The sequence below is a fragment of the Panthera onca genome, chromosome A1, assembly GCF_046562875.1.
Source record: "Panthera onca isolate mPanOnc1 chromosome A1, mPanOnc1 haplotype 2, whole genome shotgun sequence".
NCBI lineage: Eukaryota > Metazoa > Chordata > Mammalia > Carnivora > Felidae > Panthera > Panthera onca.
Genome location: NC_138339.1, coordinates 127636662 through 127658366, shown reverse-complemented (window position 1 = coordinate 127658366; position 21705 = coordinate 127636662). Strand labels below are relative to the sequence as shown.

The 21705-nt window shown below is 46.7% G+C and overlaps 2 protein-coding genes across 2 annotated transcripts in view; both read left to right on the top strand.

Annotated features, from left to right (window-relative positions):
• Nucleotides 1–10310, top strand: part of PCBD2 (pterin-4 alpha-carbinolamine dehydratase 2) — a 78852-nt gene extending 68542 nt beyond the window's left edge. The window contains exon 5 of the mRNA XM_078450896.2: nucleotides 10206–10310. The gene's annotated coding sequence lies outside the window, so the exon portion shown is untranslated. The remainder of the gene's footprint in view (nucleotides 1–10205) is intronic.
• The window catches only part of CATSPER3 (cation channel sperm associated 3), a 30891-nt gene extending 11057 nt beyond the window's left edge, over nucleotides 1–19834 (top strand). Inside the window, exons 3-8 of the mRNA XM_060636096.2 lie at nucleotides 10206–10445; nucleotides 15856–16038; nucleotides 16711–16851; nucleotides 17209–17328; nucleotides 18528–18685; nucleotides 19654–19834. Of these exons, the coding sequence (XP_060492079.1) occupies nucleotides 10206–10445; nucleotides 15856–16038; nucleotides 16711–16851; nucleotides 17209–17328; nucleotides 18528–18685; nucleotides 19654–19759 (948 nt within the window). The 3' untranslated portion in view covers nucleotides 19760–19834. The remainder of the gene's footprint in view (nucleotides 1–10205; nucleotides 10446–15855; nucleotides 16039–16710; nucleotides 16852–17208; nucleotides 17329–18527; nucleotides 18686–19653) is intronic.
• Nucleotides 19835–21705: the final 1871 nt, after the last annotated feature.

Genomic DNA, 21705 nt, shown 5'->3' with positions numbered 1-21705 from the left:
GAAAATACAATAATTTTGCTTAACTGCATACAGAGCATTCTCCAGGATAGACCATATGTTAGACCACAAAACAAGCTGCAATAAATTTAACAATACTGAAATTGTACAAAGTATCTTTTCTGACAACAATGCAATGAAACTGGAAATCAATAACAGCAAGAAAACTGGAAAAAATTCAAACATATGGAACACTCTTAAATGACCAGTAGGTCAAAGAAGAAATCACAAGGGAGATTAGAAAGTACTTTAAGGTGAATGAAAATGAACACACAACATAACATGTAAGAAATATAATCAATAATATTGTAATAAGTTTGTGGTGACATATAGTAACTACACTTAACCATGGTGAGCATTTCACAATGTATATACATGTCAAATCACTGTTGTACACCTGGAACTAATATTGTATGTCAATTATACTTCAATTTTAAAAAGCATGATAAAACTTACAGGATGCAGCAAAAGCCGTGCTCAGAGGGAAATACATTCCTGTAGATGCCTGCATTAGGAAAGAAAAAAGATCTTGTATTAATAATTTAGCTTTAGACGTTAAGGAACTAGAAAAAGAGCAAACCAAACTTAAAGGTAGCAGAAGGAAGGAAATTAAAAAGATTAGAACGAGATAAAATCGAGAATAAAGAAAATCAACAAAACCAAAATTTCATTTTTTGAAAAGATCGACAAAATTGATGACTTTAGCTAGATTGACTAAGGAAAATAAGACTCTAATTACTAATAATAGAAATGAAAGTTGGGACATTACTACTGACCTCATAGAGATAAAAAGGGTTATAGGAGAATACTATAAACAATTGTACACCAACAAATTAGACAACCTAGATGAAACTAACAAATTCCTAGAAACATACGACAAAACTCAAAAGAAATAGGAAACTATTTTTTTAGTTTTATATATAAAGAGGTTGAATCACTAATCAAAATCTCCCAACAAAGAAATGCCCAGGGCCAGATGACTTCACTGTTAATTTTCTGCTGCATTTAAAGAAGAATGGGGGCATCTAGGTGGCTCAGTCAATTGAGTGTCCAACTCTTGATTTTGGCTTGGGTCATGATCTCAGAATCATGGGATTAAGGCCCATGTTAGGGAGCCTGCTTGGGATTCTCTCTTCCACTGCCCCTCTCCTGCTCTCTCTCTCTCAAAATAAATAAATAAAAATAAAGGGAAATGAACACCAATCCTTCTCAAACTCTTCCAAAAATTAGAAGAGGATGGAACACTTTTGAATTCATTACATCAAGCCAGGATTACCTTGATACCAAAGCCAGACAAAAGTATCACAAGAAAAGAAGACTACAGACAAATATTCCTTATGAATGCAGATACAAAAATCCTCATGGAGATACTAACAAACTGAATTACGCATCATGCTTAAAATTTTTTTATGTTTTTATTTTATTTTTGAGAGAGAACAGTAGCAGGGAAGGGGCAGAGAGAGAGAGAGGGAGACACAGAAGCTGAAGCAGATTCCAGGCTCCAAACTGTTTGCCCAGAGCCCTATGCGGGGCTTCATCTCATGGATGGTGAGATCATGGCCTCAGCCAAAGTTGGGTGCCCAACTGACTGAGCCACTCAGGTGCCCCTAAGCAGCATACTGAAAAAGGTTATACACTATGATTCATTCCTAGATTTATCCTAGGAATCCCTTCAACATACGAAAGTCGATCAATGTCATACACCAGTAGAATGAAGGAAAAAATTCATGTTTGCATCAGTTCTTGCTGAAAAATCATTTGCAAAATCCAATACCCTTTCATGATAAAACACACACACACACACACACACACACACGCGCACACACACACACAACTTAACAAACTATAAATAGAAGGGAAATTCCTTAAGTTGATAATGGGTATTTATGAAAAAATCCACAGTTAACATCATAGTTGGTGGTGAAAGACTGGAAATCTTTCTAATCTAAGATCAGGATCAGGAGACTGCTTTCACCATTAAAAAAATTATGCTGGAAGTTCTAGCCAGAGGAATTAAGCAAGAAAAAGAAAAAAAAATTACTTGAATTGGGAAGGAAAAATTGAGATTATCTTTTTTTGCATGTGACTTGATCTTATGTATAGAGAATCCTAAAGAATACACACACACACACACACACACACACACACACACACACACACACAACTATTAGGACTATTAAATTCAGCACAGTTGCAGGGCACAAGATAAACAACGAACATTAGATGTATTTTTTATACTAACAGTGAACAATCTGTAAAGGAAATTAAGAAAATTCCATTTACAAAAGCATCCAAGGGGCGAAGGGGCACCTTGGGTGGCTCAGTCTGTTGAGCATCTGACTCTTGATTTCAGCTTAGGTTATGATCCCATGGTCATGGGATTGAGCCCTGCATTGGGCTCCATGCTGAGTGTGGAGTCTGCTTAGGATTCTTTCTCTCTCTCTCCCTCCCCTGCTTACATCTTCTTTCTCTCTCTAAAATAATAATTTAAAAACATCCAAAATAATAAAATACCTAGGATTAGATTTCACCAAAGAGATGAGAGATGTGTGTCCTGAAAATTATAGAACATTGTTGAAAGAAATAAGACCTACATAAATGGAAAGACATCCCATATTCATGGATTAGAAGACTTGTTAAGACTTGTTACAAAGACTTTCCAGAATGATCTACAAATTCAATGCAATCCCTATCAAAATTTTAATTGCCTTAAAAAAAAAGAAAAGTAGATTCTCAAATTCATATGGATGTGCAAAGTGCCCTGAGTAGGCAAAACAGTATTGGAAATGAAGAACAGAGTTGGAGGACTTACACTTTTGACTTTAAAACTTACTACAGAGATATCGTAGTCAAAACTGTGATACAGGCATAAGGATACATGTAGACCTATGGAATACAATTGAGATCCTAGAGATAAAACCAAATAATGTGGCTAATTGATTTTCAACAAGAGTACCAAGACCATTCATTTACGGCAAAAATAATTTCTTCATCAAATGATTCTGGGACAACTTTATATCCACATGCAATGAGTTAAGTTGGACCCCTACCTCCCACCACATTCAAAAATTAACTCAAAATGGATCAACATCATAAATCTAAAAGCTAGAATTCTTAGAAGAAAACACAGGGGAAAATGGTCATGACCTTGAATTTGGCAGTGGATTCTTAGGTATGACACCAAAAACATGGGCAATAAAAGGGAAAAGTAGATAAATTAGACTTCACCAAAATTAAAAACATTTGTGAGTCTAAGGGCACTATCAAGACAGTGAAAAAGTGAAAAGACAGCCCACAGAAAGGGAAAAATAATTGCACATCATATAGCTGTTAAAAGATTAACGTGTAGACTATATAAAGAACTCCCACAACTCAACAGCAATAACAACAAAATAACCCAATTTAAAAATGCACAAAGGGGGGCACCTGGGTGGCTCAGTCAGTTGAGTGTCTGACTTGAGCTCAGGTCATGGTCTCATGGTTGGTGGGTTTGAGCCCTGCTTTGGGCTCTGTGCTGACTGCTCAGAGCCTGGAGCCTGCTTCGGATTCTGTGTCTTCCTCTCTCTCTGCCCCTCCCCTGCTCATGCTCTGTCTCTCTCTCTTAAAAATGAATAACCATTTAAAAAAATGTACAAAGGACTTGAATAGACATTTCTCCGAAGAAGATATGCCAATGACCAATAAACACATTAAAAGATGTTCGAAGTCAATAGTCATTAGAATGGAAAATGCAAATCAAAACAACTTCACGCCCACTGGATAGCTATTATAAAAACAAAAACTCCAAAATTGGAAATATCAAGTGTTGGTGATGTGGATGTGAAGAAATTAGAACACTTGTGCATTGCTGGTGGGAATGTAAAATCATGTAGCCACTTTAGAAAACAGTTTCTCAAAAAGTTAAACATAGAATTGCCATATGATCCAGCAATACCACCAGGTGTGTACTCAAAATAATTGAAAACAGGGACTCAAGCAGATACTTGTACGCCAGTGCTCATAGCAGCATTGTTCACAGTAGCCAAAAGGTGGAATCAAGTCATGTGTCCATTGGCCAATGAATGGATAAAGAAAGTGTGGTGTATATGTAAAATGGAATATTATGCAGCCTTAAAAAGGAATGAAATTGTGATACATGCTACAATGTGGATAAACCTTGAACACATTATGCTAAGTGAAATAAACCATATATAAAAGAGCAAATTATATGGTTTGTACCTAGAATAAGCAAATGCATACAGACAGAAAGTAGAATGGAGTTTTCTAGGGCATAGGGGAGAGGGGATGTAAAGTTACTGCTTAATGGTTACAGAGCTTCTGCTTGGGAGAATGAAATAGTTCTGGAAATGGATAGTGTTGATGGTTGAACAATACTGTGAATGTACTTAATTCCAATGAATTGATTGTACACCTAAAAGTGGTTAAATATGATAATTTTCATGTTTTATACATATTTTACTATAATCAAAAACAAAGGTTATAAATATAACTCACACCCCCACTGAATATTATACTGTAAAATAATGAATTTTATGGTACATGAAATATTTCTCCATTTTAAAAATTAATGAGCTTGTTGGAAAAAAGCAACAAAATAAAATAAAAAAGAAGGAATAAGGAGAAGAAAAAGGAAGGAAAGTAGAAAAGAAATAGTAAAGAGCAAAAATTAATGAAATGGAAAATGAACATAAAAGGTATCAACAAAGCCAAAAGTTAGATCTCAGAAAACAATTACAAAATAACTTTATTCAGGAGACAATTCAAGATAAATAGAAGCCCTGAATTATGTTAGAGTTTTAAAAGGAAAATTATAGGTGACATAGTATCAGAAATCTAATAATTTTGTGCCAAAAATTAAAAACCTAGCTGAAATTACTTTCTAGAAAAAAATTATAAAACTTTCAGTAAAAAAGGAAAAACCTGAAATAGTCTTTATATATCCTTATATGTTTTCAGTGCTATAAAGCACTGAATTCATAGTTAAAACTTTCTGTTCCCAAAACCTACAAACTCACCTGGACTAGATGGTTTTATATTCATGGAGGAGACAATTCCAAACACAGAAAATGCTTGTTTTGATTAGGTAAATGAGTACATCTGCCCTGCCCACAGACAATTCATTTTGTGAATTTCATTTCTGCAGGATACTTAGTGCCCAAACTAGACAAGGACAGTATGAGAAAGACAAATAACATCCGATTACATGAACATGCACATAAAAATCCCAAACAGAACATTGAGAAACTGAATCAAAATGTATGAAAAAGATTGTATATCGTTGTCAAGTTGTTTTTTTTTTTTTTAGGAAGGCAAGTATTAGAAGAATTTACACGTTTTATTAACTAGCTTAAAATATTAAAGGAGAAAAAAAGACACCATGAGATCATTTTGAGAGATGCAGAAAAAAAATTTGATAATGAATATCCTTTAGGATAAAAATTTAGCAAACTAGGGATAGAAAGGAATTATTAAAATTTTTTTTACATTTATTTATTTTTGAGAGAGAGAGAGACAGAGTGTGAGTGGGGTGGTGGGGTGGTGGTGGTGCAGAGACAGAGGGAGACACAGAATCCAAAGCAGGCTCCAGGCTCTGAGCTGTCAGCACAGAGCCTGGTGTGGGGCTTGAACCCACAAACCATGAAATCATGACCTGAGTCAAAGTCAGACACTCAACTGACTGAGCCACCCAGGTGTCCCGTGAAAGGACTTATTTTTAAACTGATTATGTAAAACTTACATCAAAATGCACACTCAGTGATGAAACTTTAGCAGTATTCTCTTTCAAGGTGTTAAAAATGTGTCATTTCTGCATAGAAACCCCAAAAGAATCTGAAAAAAATTGTTTTGTGAAAAAATTGTTGATAAAGTTAATACTACTTAATAAAGTTAATAATTTTGTTTATTTGAGAGATAGAGTGCATGTGCCCACTTGAGCAGGCAAGGTGCAGAGTCAGAGAATCTTAAGCCGGGTCCAGGCTCAGCGCAAACCCTGATGTGGGGCTTGATCCCACGACCCTGGGATCACAACCTAAGCCAAAATCAAGAGTCAGGACACTCAACTGACTAAGCCACCCAGGTGCTCCAAAGTTAATTATAAAGTCTAACAAGTTTGTTGGATATATGACCAATAAATACTATCAAATACATTGAATGTATCAGCTATAAAATAGCACTTCTAATAAGAAAATATGAAAAATACTAGAGGCAAATCTAATAAAAGACTTTTGTGATCTTTAAGGCGAAAACAATTCAAACATATAAAGGTAGTTAAAGAAGACAAAGAGGAGCGCCTGGGTGGCTCAGTTGGTTGAGCGTCTGATTTCAGCTCAGGTCATGATCTCACAGTTCATGAGTTCGGGCCACATCGGGCTCTGTGCTGACAGCTCAGAGCCTGGAGCCTGCTTCTGATTCTGTGTTCCCCTCTCTCTCTGCCCCTCCCCCACTCATGCTCTGTCTCTCTGCTTCTCAAAAATAAAGAAAACTAATAAAAAACATTAAAAAAAAAAAAAGAAGACAGAAATGGAAGGATCTATTAGACCATGGATAGAAAGGCTCAATTTCTTAGAGATGCATTCTCCCCAGAGAAATCCAGAAGGCAGGGTTTTTTTACGGGTTGCCAAAAGCTGATGCTAAAATTTAAAGAAAAGAATGCAAGACAAAAAGCAAATGAACAAGATGGTTTTGACAGTTAAAAGGAGAGAGAAGGCCTGACTTACCAGGTAACAGGACTTTCTGGAGAGCTTTAGTAATGAATGCAGGGTAATGAAGCAGGAGCAGAGACCAGCACAGCAGGGTAGAGTGCTTGGAACCAGACTCTGGCCCGTGTGAAGACATACCTGTGGCACCAGGGAAGATTCTGCAGGAAACAGTCCTAGGACCATTGGTTGTACATGTGGAGAAAGTATATAACTGGATCTCTACCTCACAGCACACACAACTGGCTTAAAGACCCAACACAAGGGGTGCCTGGGTGGCTCAGTTGGTTAGGCGTCCGACTTTGGCTCAGGTCACCATCTCAGCTCAGACCCTGGAGCCTGCTTCAGATTCTACTTCTCCCTCTCACTTTGCCCCTCCCCCACTCATGCTTTGTGTCTCTCACAAAAATGAATAAATGTCAAAAAAAATTGTTTTAATAATAACAAAAGACCCAGGAAAAGTGATACTTTAAAATGTTTAGAAGAGAGTATACTTACAGGATCTCAGGAGGGAAAATTTTCACAAAATGCAAAATATATAAATCATGAAAAAACAGCTTTGATTAATTTGATTCCATTAAGATTTTAAACTTGTGTTCATCAAAGGATCATTGAAAAGGTGAAAACATACGTCAGCGTAGAAGATATTTGTGACACATAGTACAGATTCAGAATACATGAAAATTTGATTGTCTTGCAAGCCAGTAAGAAAAAGAACAATCCAGCAGAGAATTTGGCACAAGATAAGAAATAGGCAGCTTACAATTTAAACATATAAAAAGATGTCCAACTTCACTAATGATTAGAGAAATGACAAGCAGAATAAAAAAATCAGATACCACTGCATATTCATCAGACTGACAGAAATGAAGAAGTTCAACAGTACGAAGTGTTGGTGAACACGTGAAGCGATAGGAACATTGCTGATATTAAGGTATATCGGTACAGTAGCTTCAGAAAACACTTCTCTATTCGACGAAGTGGAAGATGCTGACGTCAGTCCGGCACTGACTAATTCTACTCGTAGATATTAGTAGATATTGTAGATATTACTGGGAGAAGCTTTACACATGGGTATGATAAAACGTACAAGTATTACTCTACCTTTTTGTACCAGTATGCTGCTTGCAATAGTAAAAATTACCACCAAGCCAAATATCACCCAGTGGGTTCTTGGATAAATAAATTACAGTATTTTCCTAAGTGGTATTGCTACATAGTAATAAAACTGTAAACTAGGTTTACGAATGCAACAGAGACGAATCTCATAGATTTTAAATGAAAAAAAAAAAAAGAAAAACAAATTGCCAAAGAATACTTCAGTGGCTATGCTATTTGTGTAATATATGAAAAAATGCAGAAGGATGCCATGTACTTTTAGGGATATATATGTGGTAAGAGTATAAAATACAGGAGTTCTGGATTTATGGTCGGATTACCTTCATGGGAGGGAAGTGGACTGGGTCATTGAGGGCTGGACAGGAGACTGCCTGCATGGTAATAATGTTTTATTTCTTAAGCTGGGTGGTAATATATGGTTGTTCATTCTGTTATTTTTTTTTTACATCATCTTGTGTATCTTAAATATTACATAGTAGTTAAGAAATAAAAATGTATGTAAATGGTTGCCAAGTAGGGGCCACAAACATAGGTATACAGGACAAATAAAACACCAGCTGCCTTATTGTTACCCAAATGGATAGTTGTGGCTTGAATTACCCTTTCCAGTGGCAGCATCTGACATATATTTAAAAGGTGATAAATCTTAAAAACCTTCCTTTTTTTTTTTTAACATTTATTTAATTTTGAGAGAGAGAGAAGAGAGAAAGAGGCAGAGAGAGAGACACACACAGAATCCGAAGCAGGCTCCAGGCTCTGAGCTGTCAGCACAGAGCCCGGCGTGGGGCTGGAACCCACGAACTGTGAGATCATGACCTGAGCCGAAGTCAGATGCTCAACTGACTGAGCCATCCAGGCGCCCCTCAAAAACCTTTCTATTTCCCTCCAGAAACTCTCTCTAGTCCACTTCAGTTCACCCGAAACTCATCTCAGGAAAGGCATCCCCGCTGACCCAGTTGCTCTGTCTGCAACACTAGAGTCTTCTCTGCCTTCTGCCTTCCTGTGCACCCCGGGCTCCAGCAGTGAGTCCTGAGATGGCAGCGTACATAATACTTCCTCCTTGTGCCTCTTCTCTTCGACGCCACACCATCCCCTGATCCAGTCCAGTCTAACCTCACCTCTTGCTGGCTGACTGTGGGAAGTAATTCTCCTGCTATCTGTCACCTCCTCCCAAAGTCGCCTTCCAGTCCTTATTCTTGCCAGCTCCCCACCGGTCTCTTTTCCATCTAGATCTCATAAAAATGTAAATCAGTTCATATCACTCCCTTGCTCAAAATCCTCCAAGGTGGAGGTTAAAATCAAGGTCCTTACCAGGCCTACAAGGCCCTCCCTACATGGCCTGCCTCCCCTTTCTGTTCTAGCCATGCTGACTCTGCTGTTCTTTGAACAAACCCTTTCTCGGCGTAAGACCCCTGTACTTAACATCTGGGAACTTTGTCCCAGTTTTTATGATGGCTCCATTTCAAGGCCTCCAGTCACCACCACCTTTTCTAACACAGCTGCCATGACTCTCCCTCCCTGACATGACCAGTCCCTCTATCCCCTTTGGCTCTTTCCTTTTCTCCTATTTGTTCCTTTCTGATGTTACACTGTGTATTTGTTTGAGCGTTCATTTCTGTCTCCCCTACCAGATCATAAGCTTCATGGGGCCTGGACATTTTCTGCCTTGTTCATTGTTGCATTTTCCCATGCCAAAACAGTGCTTGCTTGGCTCATGGGAGATGCTTAGTCAACAAAGCTGCTTCGGTGAATCAGTGCACCGATGATAAGGAAAAAGTTATTTGACTCAAGTTTTGTTTTGTTTTGTTTTTTTTTCCTGGTAAAATCAAAGCCACTGGCATTATAGATGCATGAGAAGACTTTGAATAAGATTATTTCATAAAGTATATAAGTGAGGAAAAAAGCTTAGTGTTCTTCAGAAATAGTTCACTTAACTGATTTTGGGATGTGTGATTAATTGATACCTATTAGTAGATATTTGAGTATTTCATCTCTGTTCCTAAAAATTTGGATATTCAGGTTGGCTAGAAAACTTGGGATCTTCTCTTTGGGAAAGCTTACGTTCAGGTCACCTGACATGTCAAGTTGCTAATACCAGGGCCTAGATGGTCATTCTGTCTGCCAGTCAGTCCGTCATTCTTAAGCACCCTGGGTCCGAACTAGCCCCAGGCTTAGGGCTGCAGGGAGGGAAGACTCAGAAAGAGGAGAATCAGGCACACTGTGTGTGCACTGTGCGCCTGGGCCTCTGCTTGGGTTTCTCTGTCACATGGGTGACTTAGGAGTACCCTCCCTCCGACAATGCACCCACTTGATTGAGTACCTCAGGCAGGGAGAGGGTGGAACTCCGGGGCTCTGTGGCTCAGCCTGACTCTCCAACCCTTGGCATCCCTGCAGGTCTCGGAGCTCATCTTTGTGTCCATCTATAGCTCTGAGTTCTGCATGAAGCTCTACGTGGACCCCATCAACTACTGGAAGGATGGCTACAACCTGCTGGATATAATCATTATCATCATTATCTTCATTCCTTACAGTCTCCGCAAATTCAAGGGCAAGCACTACCCCTACCTCAACATTGCTGACGGCATTCAGTCCCTGCGCATCCTCAAGCTTATCACCTATAGCCGTGGCATCCGGGTGAGTGACCTGGGGGGGCACCTCGGCCTGGGAGTGTAGACAGCAGGGCCTATCCGCCCACCAGCCCCAGACAAAATAATAATTCTACTACCATTATCCAGTTACTGAATCCTACCTTGTGGCAGGTAGATCTTTACCAATATTGTCTCATTTAATCTTAGAACAATTGAGGAAAAGTATTATTAGTTCCATTTTGCAGATGAAGAAATTGAGGCCAACAGTCACTCTGCAGTTAGATGTCACAGATGAGATTTGAAAGGTGTGTCTGACTCCAGTGGCCACCTGAACTTATCCTCTCTCCCATGCTACAAAGGGACTGACTTCTTTTTTTTTTAAGTTTTTTTTTTTTTTTTTAATGTTTATTTTTGTGAGACAGAGACAGAGAAGAACTGGGAGAGGGGCAGAAAGAGGTGGAGGCACAGAATCAGAAGCAGGCTCCAGGCTCTGAGCTGTCAGCACAGAACCCAACATGGGGCTTGAACTCAGGAACTGTGAGATCATGACCTGATCCCCCAGGACTGACTTCTTATGGCACAGGCTACATTTGAACTACATTCCCAGGAGTCCCCAGCTTTTTGGTGGCTCTGGCCACTCACTGCTTTCCCCGTACAATGAAAAATCTGCTGCCTCTTTTTTTAAAAAAAATGTTTATTTATTTTTGAGACAGAGAGAGAGAGAGAGAGAGAGAGAGAGAGAATGAACGGGGGAGGATCAGAGAGAGAGGGAGACACAGAATCTGAAACAGGCTCAGAGCTGTCAGCCCAGAGCCCGAGGTGGGGCTCGAACTCACAGACCGAGAGATCGTGACCTGAGCCGAAGTCAGATGCTTAACCAACTGAGCCACCCAGGCGCCCCAAATCTGCTGCTTCTTGAAGAGAATAATCTTACAACTTTGTTCTGGAAGCTGTAGGTGCACCACGTGCAGCTCTTTGGCTCAGAAGGCTCCAGAAAGCCGAACCAAACTGCCCTTAAGTTCGCCCTGGCTCTGTGCCCCGTATCCATGCTTCTCCAGGAGGGGGCTGCTTTGGACCCATTTGAGCAGCTAGGGTGTGTGTCGGCCTGTTCTGCTGAGACATTGCCCCCAGCCCCAGCCTGCGTGTCTGTCTAGGACCTGGGCTCTACACTCAGCAGCCCCAGGCCTGGGGGAGAAAATGAGGAGAATGTTGAAAAGATAGCCCTGCCACAGATCCACCCCCCCATTCATTCCATGCTCTCATGTAGTCACGTGCCTGTGTGCCCCTCCCAGACAGCGTAGGCCAGTCCTCCTCTCCTTCCCTTCATGGGAGGCTCCTGGAAAGAGGTATGTGTACTTCTAGTCCCCACTGCCTTACCTGTCATTTGTGCTCTGGCTTCTTCCCTCCAAAGGAACTAGCCTCTCTGAGGTTGCCAACAACTTCCTTGTCACCAAGTCTACTGGCCAGTTCCACTGGCCTCCCTGTCACCGCCTTCTCTTGGTTTTCCTCCAGCCTCTTGAGCATGACTTGACTGCTCGGATGTGTGCTTTCTTCGCCCGGCCCGCAGGTGCTGTTTTCTCAGGACTGTGTCCTGAGTGCTCTTCAGCTCCCACTCTGCATACCCTCTTTGGTGATCTTTTCCACATTTCAGGGGTCTGCACCCTCCCACGCCACCCCCTGACTTTCAGACCCACAGCCTCCTGGACATCTCACGTGCTCCTCAGACTCAAACTTGTCTAAACTGGAAATCATCACTCTGCCCCACCCTCATCCCCAAAGCCTGGCTCCTCCTCCTGCATTGGGTCTTTTTGTGAAGGGTGCGCCCCACCCCCATTCAACTGCCAGGTTGTAAGTTTGAGTGTCAGCATTAACGCCTCTGTCTCAAAGTCCTCTTACATGGCCTCCTACATAGTTAGTGACCTGTCCACATCTTTTCACTCCTACAGCCATCATCTTTTCTCCATCACCACCCATCTTCATCAGGACTCCTGCCCTGGCTTCCCACACTACCAAGAGAGGAGATGCCCCTGCAGCTGGGGAGAATCTTTAAAGGGTACATCAAATCACAGTCACCTTCCTTTCAAACTGGAGAGTGGCTCCCCTTGTTTGTAGGCTAGAGATAAAGCCTATAATGTGTCCTAGAAGCGGGAGAGGGGAGTGTCAGAGGTGCTGGGTATTGGAGTCCGTGTCAGTTAGGGACGGTAGTAAGGCACATGGACAGGAAAGAAGACTGGAGGTCCTTGGGAGGTGGATGCTGGTTGATGGGCACCTCAGAGTGAAGGAACCATCAGAAAGACAGTTGGAAGTATAGTCTAGTTTGTGCAGGTGTTGGGTACCAAGGGAGCAAGGGCCTAATAATGGTGCCAAGGTCCCTGGGACTGAGGGAGTCGAGGGACAAAGAGGTCTGGGAGATGGTTGATATTCCATAGGGATCCTGAAGTCTCTGAGGATGACAGCAGGATGGTGTGGAGCCTGGAGGCAGAGATTCCAAGACATGAGGATGAGTAGTTAGCTAGAAGGCTGGACTTTTCTAGAAGCAGGGGCTTTGCCCATGATGACAGGGTCTCTCAGGGCAAGACGGGGGATGGTCTCCTGAATCAGGCTGGTGAGGAATAGTCAGCCTTCCTCAAGAGGGTTGCTGAGGAGTAATGTCCTGTGGAGGAGAGGATTTTCAGGTGAGGTCACAAGAGAGGTCGCCATGGACTGGAGGTGGCAGAAACCTGTGGGAGGCATGTGATGAAGGAGGTGATAGCTGTGGGCTGAGGGAAAGGAAGCCTAAGGCTGCATGGGGAGGAGGGAAGCAGATAGAACAGGGGTCTGGGGGAGGGACAGTGACACAGACTGGCACCTTGTGAAGCTGAGGGAATGAGCTATTTGCTGAATGTCACGGTAGCCTGGTCAGAGGCTAAGGCCTGAAGATGCCTGAGGTTTAGGGACTGGCAGAGACAGCCCATATTTCCAGGGCAGGGATCCAGTGAAGAGAGGAGAGCCCTCCCAGCTGACCAAGGTCTGTCCCAGGACCCAGCCTGAATTGCTTGGTGACTACAGACCTTTGCTCAGCCTTTGGTTCTTGTAGACATGAACAGAGACCCATGGACATGTAGATGGAATATTCGCAGGGACATGTGGCTCATATTTGACCTCAGGGGTTTCTGTCATTAAGCCAAACCTTGTGTCCCAAAGTTGTTCCCTGGGGACCACCAAGCCATTTGCCTGTGGCTTGCCAAGGCCTATGGGATATCGTTGGACCCCAGATCCCTAGGGGCACAGAAGTGACTCTAGATTACACAGCCTCTGTACACGGGCCAGGTGGAGCTGGAGGTGCCAAAGGGAGGGACCTGCACCTCTGTGATAATTTATATTCATTGAAGTCCAAACGAGGCTCTAACAGAGCCATAGCCTCAGAGCCCAAAGCTAGCACTCAGGCCCATCTTGGCTCCTATCCCCTGATTAATTAAAATGACACTCTCATCCACCACATGGCAGTAAACCTGTACCATGGGGAAATAGTTCCTTGTTGTTTTGCACACAGAGAGGTTCTGTTAGCTGGGCACCCGAGGGCCACATTGCCCCGTTTATCTGTGTTTTAGCCCAAGGAACAACCTGGGAGACACTGGGGCTTCTCCTTGAAGCTCATCACTTTCCACACATCAGAGCAGTTGCACAGAAGTGCTCTCTCAAGAGTGGCTGGTCCTGGGTCCCTGCCATGCCTCAAGTTCTTCTCTGTACCCTGAACGCCCCAGGGCCAGGAGGACGGCTGTGGTTCGACCAGGGCCCGGGAGAGCTGAGCTAGGGACCAGGAATTGCTTCTCCAAAGAATTTGAGAATTCAAAACCAGGCATCTGTGGGGGTCAGGTTGTAGCTTTGAAAGCTCAAGTCTTCCTTGGGAAGGAGCTTCTAGCCTGTGGGGTTCTTTCTGGGCAGCATCTGCTGGGATTGTATTTCTCTACCCCTGGACTGCAGACCAAGTGGGACCGCCTGGGTTGTGCTTGAAGAACATCGTCAAGGCCAGCTGTCAGGATTCCCACATGTCAGGGCTTCTGGAGAGCATGGCCTCTTCTCCACTGCCGTTCTCGAGGCTGCTCGGCTTTGGCCTCAGGTAGCACTGGGCCTCAGGCTGGCCTGGGAGTGGACACCCCCCTGGAGCCCATCCTCCACCCCTTCCGTGGTGTCTCCATTCTCCCACTGTCGGCTGCCCCTTCCTTGGCCACCTGGGAGGCCTCTTCTGCATACCGCGTCGTCCCGTTGCAGCATTTGTCATGAGGGCTTGACCCCTTCGCTCATGGTAGTTCTCAGGAAGGAAGTTCTGTCTCTGTATCGCAGGGAGGGAGCCAGTTCTTTGCATCTCACCTCTTTGGGAATTAATCCCCAAACACTGACTTTCTTCCCGCAAGGAGAGGCAGCATTCCCCTCTGCAGCCAGCTGTCAAAGCAGTCCATGTGCAGGGCAGTGCCGGGGCACTCAGCTTGCCTTTCTGCTTCCCCAGTTATCCCGAAGTGCCAATGCTTCCCTGTCCTGTGGCCCAGCTCTATCCGGCACCTCCGTTCCTAGTGTTGAGCCAGTAAACGGCTTCTTGACTTGGGAAAGGGGGCTTTTGTGGTTGAAGTTGGTGGCACAAGGCACAGGGCTCGGGACTTGGTCCTAGGTCTGCTGCTGTATCGGAGCGTGATGCAGGCCAAAGCTTTTTGCTTTTTTGAGACCGTGCTTCCTCATCTTGAAATGTGATGAATGATAACACCCACCTGCATTAAAACAGTGTCTGTTGCAGCATGTAGGTAGGTGAACATGTCTTGAACTCCTACTTCTACTCCTACTCCTCCTACTACTACAAGACTCCAGGGTGTGGAGAATAAACGGTAAGGAGCCATACACTGTGCTCCCTGGAGAGGTCAACATAGTGGGAGGTCAGACAAATGCCCACTTCCTAGGGCAAGACTGAGGTCACAAGCCAGAGACCTGCCTGGGCAACAGTACTCGGGGCGAATGGGAAGCCACGTTCCTCTTAGCCTTCATCATTCCCTCTCCTAGGGTAGCTCCCCAACTCCTTCTGGGCTTGGAAGAGCGTTCAGGCCGGCCCTCAGCTGAGAAGCAGGGGCGGGACCCATTGGGATGACCACAGAGGCAGGTGGGGTTCGAGGGAAGTGGTTGGTGGTGCCGTTGCAGACACCCAGGCCCGAGGCAGCGCACACAGTCTGCCCCTGGGTGACTGAGGGTGGAGGCCAGGCATTGTTGAACCACTATTGGATTGGTCCAGCTCTCAGTCTGGGCACAGTTCCTGTTCGTTCATTCGCTCGTTCGTTCACTCATTCATTCCCCCAACCCTTTATGGAGCATCTCCTATGTGACAGGCCTGGCACTGGATGCTGGGGACAGCTGTGGTCGGGCACCCTGGGCCTGTCCTCTGAGCTGCTCCCAGCCTGGCAGCCTGGCTTAGCCCCAGTGCCTCTGCCTTGCAGACACTCATCACCGCCGTGGGGCAGACAGCCTACACCGTGGCCTCCGTGATCATCCTACTCTTCGTCCTCATGTTCATCTTCGCCATCTTGGGCTTCTGCCTGTTTGGAGTTCCAGACAGGGGTGACCCGAATAACTGGGGGAACCTGGCTGTGGCTTTCTTTACCCTCTTCAGCTTGGCCACGGTACCGTGTTTGGAAACAGCGGTGGGGGTGGGGGCCTTGAGAAGGGAGTGGGTGTGGGTGTGTGGACAGGCTGGGCCTTCCATGGGGTCCTCCTCATGATCAGGTACTTAGCTGGGCTGGGTAAGCTGAAGGCTGGCCTTCCGGGACTAAGCAGAGGCCAGGGCCCTGGCCAGGGGTCCACTGCTCTCTCTAATCATGTGACTCCCTAAAGCATTCCCATTTGTCCCACAGGGTTATAAAACTTTCAAAGAGTTCTCAAAAGAGAACTCATTTGGATTAAGTTTACTTTAGAAATGATGCCCATGTCACATAGGCTTTCTGGGACTAGGTTGTCACAAATCCGATCAGAATCGGCCTGCAAAGCCCAAGTCTAGAAGTGTAGACTCTGGGGTCTTTCCAAAGGAGGGCCTTGCAGAGAGCCAGTGGCTGTTTTGGAAGGATGGGGTGCCTTGCGGCCCCTTGGCCAGTACTGTCTATGCCTAGTGGTGCCTTGCACTTGAGTCCCTGGCCACCATATATGGGCTGGAGTGGATGGGGGCTGGTGGGGAGAGGCTGATGTGAAGGCAGAGCCAGCTGCATTCTCAGTGGGGCTGGGGCTCCCCTAGGGTGGGTGAGAAGGAGGCCTGTCTCATTGGGCCTTGGCACTTGGCATGCCCTGCCTTGCCTGAGCAGGTCGATGGCTGGACAGACCTACAGGAACAGTTGGATAATCGGAACTTGGCTCTCAGCCGGGCATTCACCATCATCTTCATCTTGCTTGCCTCCTTCGTCTTCCTCAGCATGTTCGTGGGTGTGATGATCATCCACACTGAGGTGAGGCTGCACCTGTAAGGACTGGGGGTTGGCTCAGCTGCACCTGTAATGATTGTGGGCTCAGCTGTGGCAGGCGGAGCTGCAGGCCAAGTCTCCAGGGCCGGGGAGGAGGCGGCCAGTTGGGCCCCCTCTTCTCCCTGAGCCAGTGCATTTCCCTGCCCTGGGATGGCAGTCAGCAGGACAGGGGCTCGGAGAGTCACTGCAGCCACAGATGGCTGCTTGAGCGGGGGGCTTGGCCGTGCATGGGGTATCCTCCTGCTGAGGGACTTTAGCGGCAGTGTAAGACTAGGGAAGAAGAAAAACGGGGTGGGTATGCAGTGAGAGCTTGTATCTTACCTCCATCTTCCCCCTCTCCAGGACTCCATTAAAAAGTTTGAGCGGGAGCTGATGGCGGAGAGACATGTGACACTCATGGAGGAGAAGCAGGTGATTGTGAAGAGGCAGCAGGAAGAGGTCAGCAGGCTGATGCAGACACAGGTAGGTGATCTCCCCAGGCGGGTGGATAAAGAACTGGTCTATGGACAGTCAGGGCTGAAGCAAAGGTCACAAAGGGCCCTGGGGCCAGCTCACGTCAGACATCTCTGGTCTAAGGTAAGGCAGGTGCCTATACCCTGTATTTTCCAGAGTCAGGCTTTATTCTATTTTTGTATTTCTCTGGATCTCTTAGAGAGTTGAGTACTATAGTTATAGTTCCTCCCTTCTTCCTGGGCACAACTCCACTTCCAGGCCCTCTGCCTGGAGTGCTTTTGTTATTGAGGCCCCCTGGATGCCAGGCAGGCACCTGTGCACCCAGTGGATGAGGCCGTGGAGGTCCTGACAGGTGCTGCTCAACTCCAGTTTCCCTCCCTCCATCCCTCCCTTCCTTCCTTCCCTCTTCCCTCCCTCCCTCCCTCCCTCCCTCCCTCCCTTCCTTCCTTCCTTCCTTCCTTCCTTCCTTCCTTTTTTAATTTAGTTTTTTTTAGTTTATTTATTTTGAGAGAGAGTGTGTGTGTGAGCAGGGCACCGGCAGAGAGAGAGAGAGAGGGAGAGAGAGAGAATCCCAGGCAGGCTCTGTACTCTCAGTGCAGAGCCTGATGTGGGGCTCAAACTCACAAACTGCAAGATCATGACTTGAACTGAAGTCAGAGGCTTAATTGACTGAGCCACCCAGGTGCTCTGTTCAACTCTGTTTTTTCTAAACTGGAACCGGGATGAGCGCAATGGGCTAGAGATCTTCTGTCAAACATGATACAATGGGGAAAGCCTGGGGGAGAGCCGTCTTTTCTCAGCCTGGGCTCTCCAAACAAATCATGCCGAGCCCTGGATGCTCTGCTGGGTCTGAACCCCTGCCCTCCCTCCCCCATGCAGTCAGTGCATCCCTCCTCAGCTCCTCCTCTGAGCTGGAGACATCCGCCTGTCTTGACTGTCACCAGGTTTGTCCAGGGCAGGGTGAGACCACGCCGAGTTGCACTCGGGCTCTCACTGGTTCCTGTCTATGTCACCTGTCCTCATGTCAGTGATGGTGGCTCATGAGGCTACCTTGGTCAGGGCGGGTTGAGGCTTGGAAGGAGTGGGGGTGAACCTGTGATTAAGAAGATCAAGACTTATCCTGGGGCTAGCATCAGGATCCCCAGGTCTCTGCATCTTGGGGTATTACTTCTTCCTCTTCACTGCTCTCTTTATGCTTGCCTCTCTAGAAAAAAGGTGACTACAAAAGTTTCAGTGAGCTGGTAGAGAACTTCAAGAAGACCCTGCGGCACACTGACCCCATGGTCTTGGATGATTTTGGCACCAGTCTGCCCTTCATCGACGTCTACTTGTCCACCCTGGACAACCAGGACACTACGATCTGCAAGTCAGTCCCAGCCCCGCTGGCCCAGGGAGACCAAGCCTTTCCTAGTCCACAGGCTTCCTCGAGGGTGGGGCCCTGGCAGGTGCCCTGGGAGAGCAGGGGGGCGGTGGCTGATGTGCAGGGTGAGTGCAGGGAGGCCCTTCTTGGGAAATGCACGACTCCGTGTATGCACAGGGCCTGTGTGGCTGTGGATGGGCCTGTGGCTCAGGGGCCTCTGCTCCCCTGTCCCTCCCCAGCCTGCTCTGACTGGCCCTTTAGACTCTTCAGGCCCCTCCTCACGGCCCCCTTTACAGAAGTCAGAAGAAAGAGTGCTGGTTGGCAAGGCAGGAGCTGAGGCTTGTGGCCTGGTTCCGACAGCTACCTTTCTTTATGACACTGGGGAGGTCTCTGCCCCTTCCCCACCTGTCATACCAGAGGCTACTGGGCTGATTCTATAAAAACAGTGTGTGAAGCTTTGAGTTGGCCCGGCCCAGGGCTGTGCTCTGTGTGCATTAGCTGGAGTTATACCTGTCTGTTACTGAGCTGGAAGGAGCCCGGCATGGCACTGAGGAGCCACAGTGGGCTCTTGAGCAAGGAAGGACACAGTAGGCTGGTTTCTCGACAAAAGCATCCTGGAGGAATTCATGGACTAGAGAAACTCAAAGGAGGGGGTCAGGCAACATCCACTTTTGGCCCAAGAGCGGGCCAGGCAGTGTCTGGTCACCTCCACACGGTCACCTCACTTACAGCCAGGATTTGTTGTCCTCAGCCTGACACATGTGTTAAAATAACTTACTCTGGGGGCCACAGGCACAGCGGCAGACCCGGATTCCAGCTGTCCTGATCTGGCCTACAGCCCTTCTCTCCCTTGAACCCATACCTGCCAGCGGTGGTGAATCCATAGGTGCAGGCATGTGGTGGGCGGAGCTGGGGTGGCATGGAGAACCTCCCCCGCTGAGCTCAGGCCCCCTCTCCCCTGCCTCCACTTTCAGGCTTCAGGAGCTGTACTGTGAGATCGCACACGTGTTGAGCCTGATGCTTGAAGACTTGCCGCAGAAGAAACAGTCCCAGTCCTCTGAAAAGGCCACTGAGCAGTAGGGGGCGTGGGCACCAGGTGCCGGTGTGACCTGCAGGGCGTGACAGGCCCCCCCCATTAAACACAAGCTTTCTGAACTGACGTCTCTGCAGCTCCTTTGGGTTATGGTGTTTCCCCGCTGCCGGGGTTGGGTCTACGTGGGTGACCACGAATTCTGATTGCCTGGGCTACTCCCTCCCTCAACATGATATAGCCAGGCCTGGGGAGTGGGGAGAGAGACGCTCAAGACTTGACCTTGGCCAGAGGCCACATCCAGGGGCCACAGTGGCTATCCCCTCCCTTGACCTCAGCAGTGAGGACTTATTGGGTTCCTGGGAAAGCCACCTCAGGACCCCTAGACCAGGGAGGGCCTCTGGCAGCCCCATAAGTGTGTATGGCCCCTTTGAGCTGGTGTAACACCACTGATCTTGGAACCTCTTTTTTTTTTATTTATTTATATTAAAAAAATTTTTTTTAATGTTTATTTATTTTTGAGAGCCAGAGCAGGAGTGGGGGAGGGGTAGAGAGAGAGGGAGACACAGAATCCAAAGCAGGCTCCAGGCTCTGAGCTGTCAGCACAGAGCCCAATGTGAGGCTCAAACCGATGAACCGTGAGGTCATGACCTGAGTCGAAGTCGGATGCTCAATCGACTGAGCCACCCAGGCTCCCCTGATCTTGGAACCTCTTAAAGCTGGGCTCATCTTTGTGGGTGAGCACCAGGCAGAGTGTCATCTCTGTCTGTGGACCTGCTGTCGCGGAGACCCCTCTTTGGAAGTTGACTCTGCTTTCCTCTAGGCTCACAGTGGTCGTGGTGCCCCAGCAGGTGCAGCTGTGACTGGCAGGACTGTGTTGTGTGGGCATGGAGCTCACGGTGGCCCGACCTGGGGTAGTGACCTCCCAGCAGTGCCAGGGCACCTCATATAGGGGTCAAAGGAGCAGCAGGATCAGGCGCTTTGGACTGTTTCCCCTCCTACGGTTAGTGAGGACTCTTCACTTCAAAAGGTGGCATTTTCTGTGTTATTCCTGGGCCAGATGACTAGCAGAGTTGGCAAGGACCTGTCCCTACCTTGATGCAGCCATGGTGGAATCTTCTGAAGGCACAGGGAGGGCAGGGTTGGCTGATACCCCTTGCTCCCACCTGGCCAGGCCAGAGGCCCTACAGTGTGCCACCGGCTCCCATTGCTGGGGAGGTATTCTTGAGGCCCATCCCTTCAGCAGTGCCACCTCTCACGGAGGGAGAGTGAGCTCTGGCTGGACTGGGAGTAGGACAGCCACACCTACAGCTGAGGGAAAAAAGGCCCCACACCCACACGGGGGAGTCAGGTCAGCAGAAAACACGTGGGGCAAAGTTGAGAGCGGCTGGACAGAGGGTCCCCTGGGTGGCCCCAGGATCTCCGGGCATGGGTGACAGCCCCTCTGAGGCCACAGGACAAGGGCACGTGGAACCCTTTACTCGGTGTTTTGTTCATACATCCAACTGCTATTTCCTGAGCTGTGCTGGGCGCTGCGGGTGCCATAATGAGAAACCCACAGTCTGGTCCTGGTCCTCTTGGGGCCCTCGGTTATACAGGGGAAAGAGTAATCCAGCCAGACTGGATGAAAGAAATTTCCCCAAGGAAGTGCCTGTTGAATGCAGAGAGCACGAGTCTTCTAAGATACTGAGATCATTGCTGCTTGTGAATGTTCACACTCTCAGGGCCAAATTGAGAATTGTGTAAAAATGCCAGGAAGGCTTGCCGTGTTGTATGAGACCCATCACCATGCCGTAGGGGAGCCCTCTGAGGGCAGAGGGTATAGCCTAGCTGTTTCCTGAGGTGCAGAAAACTTGATGCCAATGTCTTGGGAGGTGGGCCAGAAGTGAGCGGGATGTGTGTGCCCTTCTTGGAGCAGGGAGAAGCCCAGGGCCTAATGCATGCGGTGCTTGAACATGAAGGCTGAGGGCCTCCAGGGGTGCTCTGGGGGCACAGC